The following is an 11,723-nucleotide window of genomic DNA, read 5'->3' as shown; positions in this document are numbered from 1 at the left end:
CTTGGAAGGCTGAGGTGGAAGGATAGTCTGAGCCCAGCAGTTCGAGGCTGTGGTGGCCGGGAGCGTGCCACTGCACTCCAGCCTAGGTGACAAAGTGCGACTCCAACTCAAAAAATAAATAAATAAACAAAAAGATTGTTTATACTCTTTGTGCCAGTGATTTCATTCCTATATTCTTTGTACTAGTGATTTCATTCCCAGAAATTATTCTTAGGATAATGAGATGTGAACAGTTTTATAAGCAAACATTCACTGCAATATTTATAATAGTATTATCTAATAGGAGATTTGTTAACATAGTACATTTAAACAATAGAGTTTTAAACCGGGCTCGGTGGCTCAGCCTGTAATCCCGCGTCTTTGGGAGGCTGAGGTGAGTGGATTACCTGAGCCCGCGGGTTCGAGACCCGCCTGGGCAGCAAGACCTCATCTCTACAATAAATCAAAAAATCAGCCGGGCGTGATAGTGCATGCCTGTAATTCCGGCTACTCGGAAGGCTGAGGCGGAAGGATCGCCGGAGCCCGGCAGATCGAGGCTGCAGTGGCCAGGAGCGGCCACTGCACTCCAGTCTGGGTGACAGAGTGAGACTCCAACTCAAAAAAAACCAAAAAACAAACAAACAAAAACAACAGAGTTTTATATAGCCATTAAACATTTATAAAGAGTTTCATGACATAGTGACTTTTATACATTGGGTACGAATGATACAAAACTAGTAAAGACAGTATTCATCCCTAAAGTATTATATATCAGCTAAATGAACAAAAGCAATAAAGAGTAGATGGAAAGAGCCATTAATATGTTGGTTTTTCTGGATGGTCGAATTTTGGAGACCAAGTTGCAAGAACGCATTTCTGTTTTTGTTTCGTACAACTGACACTTTAACAAAAAATGTTCTTCCAAATCTGGCTAGCCAGCAGGCTTTATGGAACTGTAAAGTATGGACTGTCAAAGAAATTTCTGCTTTTTTTGAGTTGGAGTCTCACTTGGTCGCCCAGACTGGAGTACAGTGGACGCTCCTGGCCACCGAAGCCTCGACCTGCTGGGCTCCGGCGATCCTTCCACCTCAGCCTTCTAAGCAGCTGGAATTACAGGCATGCGCTACCACGCCCAGCTGATTTTTTTATTTATTGTAGAGATGAGGTCTCGCTGCCCAGGCGGGTCTCGAACCCGCAGGCTCTCCTTGTTCTTGATAAGCAACAGTGATGGTCTCTTTCCTCAGACCTATACAGTAATGCAATTTCCTCATGAGCTTAAATGTTTTTTTACACATCTGGAAGAGGGTCATTCTTTTTACTGGGAGCAAGGGCAGGACTAGGTTAATGAGAACATCTTATTCAAGATGACAGCCTGTTACTTGGCATGTAGCAGAGTAGGTTGAATAAGAGTCCTCTATCTACATTCTTTGTAAAAGCACACATTGAGGTGATTACTTCTGTTGTTACCGATCCTATCAGCGATGACTGCGGCTTCATGTAGTTGGTATTAGCTGTTCAAATCAACACAATCAAGTTAGTCTTTTGCCTATGTACAAGTGTGGACGCTTTGACATTCCAGCAGATTAGCACCTAACTGCAAAAATGTGCTCCACATGGAGTTCTGAATCTGCAGGTTTATTATTTTTTTATTTTTATTTTTATTTTTTATTTTTTGAGTTGGAGTCTCACTCTGTCACCCAGACTGGAGTGCAGTGGCCGCGCCCGGCCACCGCAGCCTCGACCTGCTGGGCTCTGGCGATCCTTCTGCCTCAGCCTTCCAAGTAGCTGGAACTACAGGCGTGCGCTACCACGCCCGGCTAATTTTTCGATTTTTATTGTAGAGAAGAGGTCTCGCCAAGTCGCCCAGGCAGGTCTCGAACCCACGGGCTCAGGCAATCCACTCACCTCAGCCTCCCAAAGGCGCGGGATTACAGGCTGAGCCACCGAGCCCGGCTTGAATCTGCAGGTTTAAAATAATTTTTTTTCATAAGGACTCTTTCCAATATGCAATATATGATTTTTAAAATACATTACAGTAAACACAAGGTTTTCATCGATGCCAGTCATAATCAATGTGCAAATTGTGTGGAATAAAGGAAACACCATGGTGCAGCCTTTCCTTGAACAAATTCTTTCATCTCCCTACTTTGGGTCATATATTACTTCCTAGAGGCAGCAAGAATCATATTTAATGACGTTCTATTTAGGACTGTCTTTCCCTAAGCTTAAATTTTAAAGGAAGGGCAGAAGCCAACTGCACCTGAGTAGTTATCTTCCCCTGCATAGAAACTTACAGGCCTCTCAAAAGTCTGACTTTGCCATAGTCAACACATCATTTATCACTAAGATGACAGACCAAAAGGTGTCTCTTTGCTTTATCTTATTTGGAATATGCTTGTTCGTGGAGAGAAGAAAAACAAAGCAAAACCAAAAGAATAAAAAGGCTTATTTACTAAATTGTTTTTGCTAGTTGAGATACCTTCAACTTCTGCAATTAGTTTCAACAAATTCTGCTGAAAAGTTTAGGTTTATGGAAGTCACCTCCATAACCTAGGTTAAAATCTCTTCCAATGTGTTTGAATTAGCAGAATGCCAAGAAAAATCAAAATTGGATCTAATGGCTCGATGCAACTGAGACTTGTTTGCTCCTGAGTAGGCAAAGACTCATTTAAAATTTCTTCAAAAGTATAATTTCTAGCCGGGCTCGGTGGCTCAGCCTGTAATCCCGCGCTTTGGGAGGCTGAGGTGAGTGGGTTGCCTGAGCCCGTGGGTTCGAGACCTGCCTGGGCAACTTGGCGAGACCTCATCTCTACAACAAATAAAAAAAAATCAGCTGGGCTCGGTGGTTTAGCCTGTAATCCCACGCCTTTGAGAGGCTGAGGTGAGTGGATTGCCTGAGACTGTGGGTTCGAGAGCCGCCCGGGCAGCGAGACCTCATCTTTACAATAAATAAAAAAAATCAGCTGGGCGTGGTAGCGCATGCCTGTAATTCCGGCTACTTGGAAGTCTGAGGCCGAAGAATCGCTAGAGACCAGCAGGTCGAGGCTGCAGTGGCCGGGAGCAGCCACTGCACTCCAGTCGGGGCGACAGAGTGAGACTCCAACACACATACACGCAAAAATATAATTTCTTATTATTTACACACACACTCCCTTGTCTGTAAATTGAGTCAACAGTCAAGCCCTGTACAAAAGAGCATATTCGTAGTCCTTTAGTTACTTCAAAAATCTTCTGGCATAGGAATTGTCATTTTGCTATTGAGGAAACAGGTTCTAAGATTAGATAGCATACCTAAAATCACTTGACTCACCAATCTGGAGCTCCCTCTAAGGGCCTGCATGCCCTTGCGGGTTATGTTCACGTTTAAGGTGAATTCCACCGATTATCTAACAGAGAACTGTTATGGCAGTCCCAGGTAAACTTACTGTACGTAGATTTGCTTCTTGAGGTTACAAAAAAGGGGGAAAGTAAAAATCCAATTCCTAAAACAACATGTGTAGTTAGTCAGTCACTTCAGAAAGATATCAATGGATAAGGTTTCTCTCTTGAAACGTTATGGTGTGCAAGCACTAATTACTAATCAGGCTCCTCCCCCTCCACTCCCAGCTTAATGCGCTGACATTACTAGGAAATGCACAAAACTCAAGTGCATCTGCTTACAGATGCCCCTGCTTCTTAAAATGACATCGGGTCCCACCGACTATTTTGCTAGAGTCTATTCAGAAGCTCATTCTATTACTCATTTGATTCAGGGGCGTTGGATTTGTCTTTAGTGGACTAAAAGCATGGAAAGAACGGATCAACTTCTCCGAGTGTTTGGGGAGTAAAACTGACTACACCGAATCCGCAAACCCCCCCCGCCCCCTTTCCCACGAAGGAGGACTGGAATTCCATGCGGCGGGGGTCGGGGGCGCTTCTCTTGAGTTATCCAGCTGCGGGGGACTTCTGTGACCCCTCAGGGATATCAGGCTGAAACTGTGCCTTATCCAATGATAAAGGTGCAGAAGGCTCTTCCACCCCCAAGTCGCGAGCGGACTAGCCTATTCAGAGTACCCTCTACGCACTTCAGGTCCTGGTGGTGCCGTCTCTCGGCTGCAAGAGCCCTTAGGAAAGAGCTCAAGGAAGAGACATCAAGTGTCAGTGGCTACCACGCCTCCCACGTTACAGTGCTTACTTCCTCCTGGGGGGGCGGGGGGCACAGGCGGGGACACCAAGGCCCTCCGGGTCCTGGAGCACGGAGTTCGGGTTCGCTTTACCCAACTGGGAAGCTGAGGAAGCGCACAGAACTCGGGCGACGCCGCTTTTCCGATCTCCGGACGCGCTCTTCCGCCTGCGCCGCCCTCGCCCCCGCCCCTCCGCGCAGCACACAGGAACCTGCGCCCTGGCTTCTCCCGCGCTTCTCTCCGGCGGCCCGCCGGGGCCTGCCTTTTATAGGCACCGCAGCCAATGAGCGCTCTTCTTTCCTTCGGCCCGCCCGCCCGGCCAATCGCCGCGCCCCTTGTGTAATCTTCGGCTCCTCGGCTGCTCTCGGCTATTTTCGCTGTTGCTGGCTTTTTCAGGGGCTGCTCGCTCGCAGCCGGAGACGCTGCCTTTTTTTCCGGGTTCGGAGCCGTTCCGGATGCTTTAGGCTGCCGGATGTCTGATCTCCGGATAACTGAGGCGTTTCTGTACATGGATTATCTGGTAGGTGCGGGGCGGGGGTGGCGTGTCGCCTCTCGAATCTCGGCGTGCCGGATGGCCCCCAGCCTTGAGGCACAGCCTTTTTGCTTTCTTTCTTTGGGATAGGATGCCTTTGGGGTTCTCTCTCCCGCAGCCGGCTTTGGAGCTGTGCCTGGGACCCAGAGGGGCAGCAACCAGGACGGCTGGGTAACTGAGCCGACAGGTGAAGGTGCGGCCGGGGCCAGCCGAGCTGCGGGGCTAGGGTCGCGCTGGGGCTGCTGGAGGGATGGGGCCGCCGCGGCGGGGCGTCTCCTGCCCGCGGTCGGTTTCCTTGCTTCCCTCTGCGCTCCCCGCACAGGACTTTTCTTTTCCGGGAAGCAGGAGTTTTCCGCTCTCCCTTTAGCAGGACTCCAGGTGCTATTAAAGAGCGATAACCAGAATGGCTCACTAAGTGCCCGGCCGCCCTGGTCATTTGGTTGTTATTAGATCTCTAAAGCTATGACCTCGGCCGTGGCGGGGTTTTAAAAGCACATTACCATCCAGTAGACGGGACTAAACTCACACCGCAAGCTGGCCACAACAGGACTGAGACGGGGCAGGTATTGCCCCAGCATTCTGGTCGTGGGTGCGTGCCTGCCGTTGTTGTCTCGTGCACGGATCGGAACCCGGTTGTTTTTAGGCCAGACTTGGGCTACGAAGTTTAGGTGGGAAAAGTGTCAGCACAGTGCTGGGACGGGACATCACTTAAAAAATGGACTTGTGTGTGTCTGTGGAATTATGCAAGCACCATGTTTTGTTCCAGAAATTATATTTCCTCAGAGCTGCTTGTTTGCGGTTAAGGGGATTCTCGTGTCCGTGGGCCGTGTTTGATCCTATACAATGACTGTGTTTATCATGTTAGGCAGAACCGCTATTGCCATGCAGAGTTGAAGCAGACGGTTGGAAACATTGACCCTCCTGTCATCTTGTTGGACACATGCACTCGGTTTTCAGCTGCAGATTGGCCTGGCAGGGATTTGCCAGTGCCTTCTAGGAATTACACTTAAGACTGTGCAGAGCAAGTCTGTGAATGCATTCATGATCAAGAAACGTTGGGCAGGGGCTGGTTTTGTAATGTCATCTGTGTATTTGGGCTTATTTTAGTTTACACGAAGAAAATATTTCTTCTAACGCTTCAGAGCTTGATGTCTTGTGGGGAAGGGTGGTGACTGCAGTCAATGCACGACCTTGTGAATGGAGTTGAGTCAAAAATTCTGAGTTGAAATTCTGTTTTGTTATTCATTTGTTGATGGCAGTAACTTCCTCTATGGTTGTGATGAAGGGATGTTATCCATCCACCACGTGTAGCTGGCCAAGGGGATTATCTGACTATGAACATTCTTTAAAATGCAAAGTGCCCTGTAAATTAAGAGGGTTGCCAAATATGTCGGAAAGATTATTTTCTAAGTTAAATAATGGATTAATTTGTCATTTATCTTATAAAATGCAGTACATGTGGGCGGTCTTACAGTCTGCCCACATTAAAGCCAAAGTTGGTTGAAGATAATTACCAAATAGGAAAGGATGAGATTACCTAAACTACTGAAAGCTAATTTGGAATACTTAACAAAGTAGTGCTTAGAAAGGAAATCAAGCGGTTCTGATGTTTTAAAATGTATTGAGTGTTTTAAATTTACAAATTGCTTCACAAAGCTGTCTGGGAGGTGCCAAACCCACTAAACCAGTTAGTGAAAACAATATTGATAACTTGGGTTAATTACTCAGGTTAAACTCTAGATTAACATCGTCTGAGGGTGGGTGGATGAATGTGAGCTCAAGGTTACCCTAATAGCAAATTAATTTCTTTGTCGATTTACTAACAGCTTTGTGTCAAAATCAGTGGGCCCCAAATTTGACTTGGCCTTTTTGTTTTACCATGGCCCCATGCACTTTAGTGTTGCTTTTGTATTTTAAAAAAGTGATTTTAGGCCGAGTACGGTGGCTCATGCTTTGGGAGGCTGAGGTGGTGGGATTGCTTGAGTTCAGTAGTTAGAGACAAGCCTGGGCAACATAGCCTGACCTTGTCTCTACAAAAAAACTAGCTTGGCATGATGGCACTCTCCTGGAGTCCCAGCTACTGTGGAGGCTGAGGTGGAGGAATCCCCTGATCTTAGTAGGTTAGGACTGTGGTGATTGGTGATCGTGCCACTGCTAGCCTGGCAACAGAGTGAGACCCCCATTCAAAAACAAAACAAAAAATTATGATTTTGTCACTTAAACTAAGCCTTTAACATTCACAAATGTGATGAAAAAGTCTCATAATCATCATTGGCTACTCTTTGGAGGTGAGAACCATTTTTAAAAAATGGAAATAGTTTTGTTTCTGTGACTGTGCCAAGTATCCCCAGTGAAAAGATTTAAGAAAATCCTTCAACATTAAACTAGACGGAAACAAACAGAAACAACCACAGAACAAAAAACTAGCCCTCCTGAGGTGACCTTTTGTGTTTACCTTTTGCTTATAGACTTTCAGAGAAAATGATGTGCCTCACATCATTCTTTTCTTCCTGCCTTTCAGATTGACCAGTTTGCTTATGCATAATCTTTGTGTGGTGTTTATTAAAAGCCTTGTATCTGGAAAATAAAAGTAAATTTGTTTGCCTCTGTTATCTTATTTTTTAAATAAATCAATTCCTTGCCTTCTTTTACTTACCTTCCAGAAAAGTCTCCTTTCATTCCAAGTTTGACTCCAGATTTTGCTGAGTGGACTAGAGTAAGCACCTTTTCATGCATGTGACAGGAATAATGGTGTAGGTCACTTTTTCTTTGTAATCAATATTTGGCTTTCTTGTATTGTTACTGTTGGAAGCTGTGAGAGAGAGCTGTGTGTGTATGTATTGTCCATTGTTCTTTGGGCTGGATGTCATGATGTAACCTTTATTTGGAGGTGAGAGGAAAGGAAGAGGAAGGAGAGAAAGGTGGAGGTGCCATTTTATAAGAGGACTAATCCTTTTAATAGGGTTGAGATATTAAAACAGATGAAGAAGCTCTCTGATTTTAGAGGGTGATGTAGATTTCTTAAATGTTCTCAGTTATACGTGACAGCCAAGAGGCAGGATCAGTACTTTGAATATTTAACATAGGGTTTTATTTATTTCAATTCAGGGAAATCGTGGTAATTTGCTAATCCTAAATAATTACATGTATTTCCTGGTGTGGTACCTGACTTGGTTCCTCGTATGTAGTTAGGTCCCAGTGTTTTACTTGTTGATTCAAATGAATATGAGATGGAAAGAAAAAATCTTTCTCTCACCAGCTTCTAAACTGAGACAAGATAAAATCTGTTTGGATTAGGTGTTTTGTTCTGGAGAATGCAGAATGTATCCTTTACTCTTAACTTGCAGATTATCAGGGTATAATGTGTTTAGCATGGGTGGCAATTTAAACATAAAAATCTCTGTTTTCCTTTCACTAGGTGAATCTTCCTGGGGGTGTCACACACCTTTCCCTCTTTCTTGATGGGATTTAAAGGCCATCTTCACACCTGTCAGATCTATGAGAAACTTTTAGATGCTGTTCAACAGGTAGTATCAGCCTCTTTTTTTTTTTTTTTTTTTGAGTTGGAGTCTCACTCCATCGCCCCGACTGGAGTGTAGTGGCACGCTCTCGACCACTGCAGCCTTGACCTGCTGGGCTCCAGTGATCCTTCCACCTCAGCCTTCCAAGTAGCCAGAACTACAGGCGTGCGCTACCATGCCTGGCTAATTTTTGATTTATTGTAGAGATGAGGTCTCACCAAGTTGCCCGGGTGGGTCTTGAATCCGTGGGCTCAGGCAGTCCTCTCACCTCGGCCTCCCAAAGCGCTGGGATTACAGGCCGAGCCACTGAACCCAGCCAGTACCACCCTCTTATTCTTTCTTCTGATAGGTGGAGCTAGTAAGACAATGTCCACAACTTTTTGAATAAGGTAGGAAAAAATAGTCAAGATATGATGAAAGAGAAAAACATATCTGGGTTTTCCTACAAGGCTGGATAAGATCAACTATGAGTTTCTTTTGAGTTCATAATTTCTTGTCTTGGTTTGTATATGTTGACTGGTCTGGATTTTACCTTTTCCCCCCTTGTGCCATTAAAACAATAGCAATAAAATTGGTTATACTTTGTAAATGCCTGTGATGATTAAATGAGATACTGGAGGGAAAGTGATTTATAAACAATGCGTTGCTTTTCAAGTATAAAATGTTAATGTGTTATGGTTATGTTGCTGATGTTTTTCCTACACCTCCAGTGGAATGATTGTCATTGTCTAATAGGAAGTATTGGGCTGCCTTATAAACTAGGCTCAATTTATGGGCAGACTGGGCATGGTAATCAGCAAGCAGGAAGTCGCAAGTCTCTTTTGATGCTCTTGTAATACCTGTAAAAGTAAAAACACATTCTGATATTTTTTATTAATCCATTCAGCAAATATTTTTGGAACCTCTACTTTGTGCATAGCCCTGAAAGTGATGGGGGTGAGCCCTTAGCTGTAATGTCCCCCTTGGCTGCAGGACTGGCAGGCATGTGGCTCTAGAGGAGCCTATGGCAGGACAGGTTGAGGAGGGCTTGGGAGGAGGCAGCATCTGATGTGCTGCTTTGCTTTCTAGTACAGTCCCCTCTTTTGTGTTTCTTTGTTTTATTGTGAACTGAAATGTAAAGTTAGACTTGAAAATGTAAGTAAAAAATGCTCAATTAGTCTTCGATGCTAATTGTCAACTAATGCTCGTTGTGTTTATATACACTAGTCCTTCCTTATAGGAGGATTAACTTTCTTCAGTTTCAGTTACCCACAGTCAACTATGGTCCCCAACTAGCTGAGTACAGTACAGTAAGGTATTTTGAGAGAGAGATGCCATTTTCACATAACCCTTATTATAGTAATTTGTTATAATTGTTCTATTTTCTTATTAGTTATTATTGTTAATCTCTTACTGGGCCTAATTTATAAATTAAACTTTATCATAGGTATGTATGCATAGGGAAAAACATAGTGTACTTTGTTAGTACCAGAGTATCATAATACTATCTGTGGTTTCAGGCATCCACTTGGGGTCTTGGAAGATACCACTTTTTGATAACAGGGAACTACTGTCTTGTGTTTGGAGTTCAGTAAGATTAAATTTAATAAGGTTAATTTAATAAGATTTCTTCTTTGTATAGACTGGTGGATTTGGCCTAGTTCACAGGCTGTATCTGCCCTCATAAAAATCTGTGTGTCAGTGAGGAAGATCTGGTGAGAAAAATGGATGGATAATCACAAATCCGTCACTGTTGCCGGGATAAAAACCAGCTAACTGATCAACCAGGAACAGATGCTAATGATGTGCTAAGAAAGGCAGAGCCTGTAGGTATTAGTAAATTGTAAAGGAGCCCAGTCAAAGATAGGAGTTAGGCACGTTTGTGATTTCACATGATGTTCAGTTATCTGTGGACCAAACATTTTTATAGATTAGAAAAGTGTGCTGTTTTTAACCCTGAATGACTACAAACATCAGAAGTTGTATTGTTAGACTGACTATAAAGTAATAATATAGATCAAACACTTTAGTCTTAACTTCAACTAGATTAGGCAGTCACATTGAATACTCCTTTCTTGTTTTTTTTTTTTTGAGTTGGAGTCTCACTCTGTCACCCAGACTGGAGTGCAGTGGCTGCTTCTGGCCACCGCAGCCTTGACCTGCTGGGCTCCGGCGAACCTTCCGCCTCAGCTTTCCGAGTAGCTGGAACTACAGGCGCGCGCTACCACGCCCCGCTCATTTTGATTTATTGTAGAGATGAGGTCTCGCCAATTTGCCCAGGTGGATCTTGAACCCACGGGCTCAGGCAATCCACACTTCAGCCTCCCAAAGGCGCGGGATTACTGGCTGAGCCACCGAGCCCGGCTTGAATACTCCTTTCTTAATAATTTATAATAAAGATAATGTGAACACAAAAACCAAATATCTACCATCAATGGAGTTCAAATAGCAAAGGTGTTTTAACAAAATCCATATCATTAGGTAGGAACTTTTCTACCAGGCTTCTGCTGCTCCAGTTTTATAGTGTGAGCCCTGGGAGAGGTCACACAGGGACCTTGGTTCGTGCCCTCTAGGACCTTGTATCCTTGCCCTGAAGGATGCCTCGGTCACATGCTTGTTGGCATGAGGGCAGATCTGGGAGTGGGAGGGGGGAGTTAAGTCTATGAGTTATAACTTGTAGTGTAAAATCAGTTAATATTTATTGAGCTCTTATTGTTTCCAGACAATGTTGTAAGTGCTTTCCAAGTATAATGGCATTAAACTGAGACTCAGGGAGGCTGTGTCATTTCCTCAAGTTTACACAGCTAGCAAGTAGTTGAGCCAGGATTGTGGCCCCAGGGCCCTTCCCATTCACTGCCTTCTACCTAGAAGTAGTTCTCTTTTATGTGGGCATGCACATGAAATTTTTATTATGCTGTTTCTTAAATAAACAAGTACAGAAAAGTGGTCCTTGCCATTGCCATGCTAAAGAGAGCAGGCTGAGTGATGCTCCCTTTCCTCGGGGACTCAGCCCTGCCAAGTGACTGTTACAGGGAAAGCTGGTGAGAAAGAGGATTATGTTATGTGCTGAGACTCCCGCCCCACGATATCTTTACTCTGGTCACTTAAGCATGTAATGTTCCATCAAGTGACCACAAATGGATTTCCAGGCAACCTCCTTACTCAGCACCCTAGTGTCACTTTCAGGGGCATGTTTCTGCCTGGCCCAAGCCCCATGTTCTTTTAAAGAGGGTACTGAGACTTGGGATCTATTTGTTTTAAGTCTGCTGTGTTCTTTACCAAGTGCTGCCTGGGAAATGGGGCTGTCCCCAGCAGACACCAGGCCACAAGAAGCCTGTTGGCTTATGGATTTCAGGTAGGAAAAGTCTTCTGATGACATTAACTTTATAAAGAATTTGTTTCTGAGATAGACTAGAGAGAGGGAAAGATTTTTAGGGAAGGTCTGAAAACTGCACTGTGGATAACAAGAAACCAGAGTCTCCGTGATATTTCTCACAATTTAAATTATTGAGGGGCTTTTATTTTGGAGTCTGCAGCTCCCTGTGTTGT

General features: G+C 44.4%; 1 protein-coding gene across 1 annotated transcript in view; it reads left to right on the top strand.

Annotated features, from left to right (window-relative positions):
* The first annotated feature begins 4,504 nt into the window (after positions 1 to 4,504).
* Positions 4,505 to 11,723, top strand: part of ARL15 (ADP ribosylation factor like GTPase 15) — a 220,267-nt gene continuing 213,048 nt past the window's right edge. The window contains exon 1 of the mRNA XM_008057476.2: positions 4,505 to 4,662. Within this exon, the coding sequence (XP_008055667.2) occupies positions 4,615 to 4,662 (48 nt within the window). The 5' untranslated portion in view covers positions 4,505 to 4,614. The remainder of the gene's footprint in view (positions 4,663 to 11,723) is intronic.

The sequence above is a fragment of the Carlito syrichta genome, unplaced genomic scaffold, assembly GCF_000164805.1.
Source record: "Carlito syrichta isolate Samal-C Ts95f unplaced genomic scaffold, Tarsius_syrichta-2.0.1 Scaffold303023, whole genome shotgun sequence".
Classification (NCBI taxonomy): domain Eukaryota; kingdom Metazoa; phylum Chordata; class Mammalia; order Primates; family Tarsiidae; genus Carlito; species Carlito syrichta.
The sequence above is the reverse complement of the archived record's forward strand: the minus strand, read 5'-3'. Positions and strand labels throughout refer to the sequence as shown.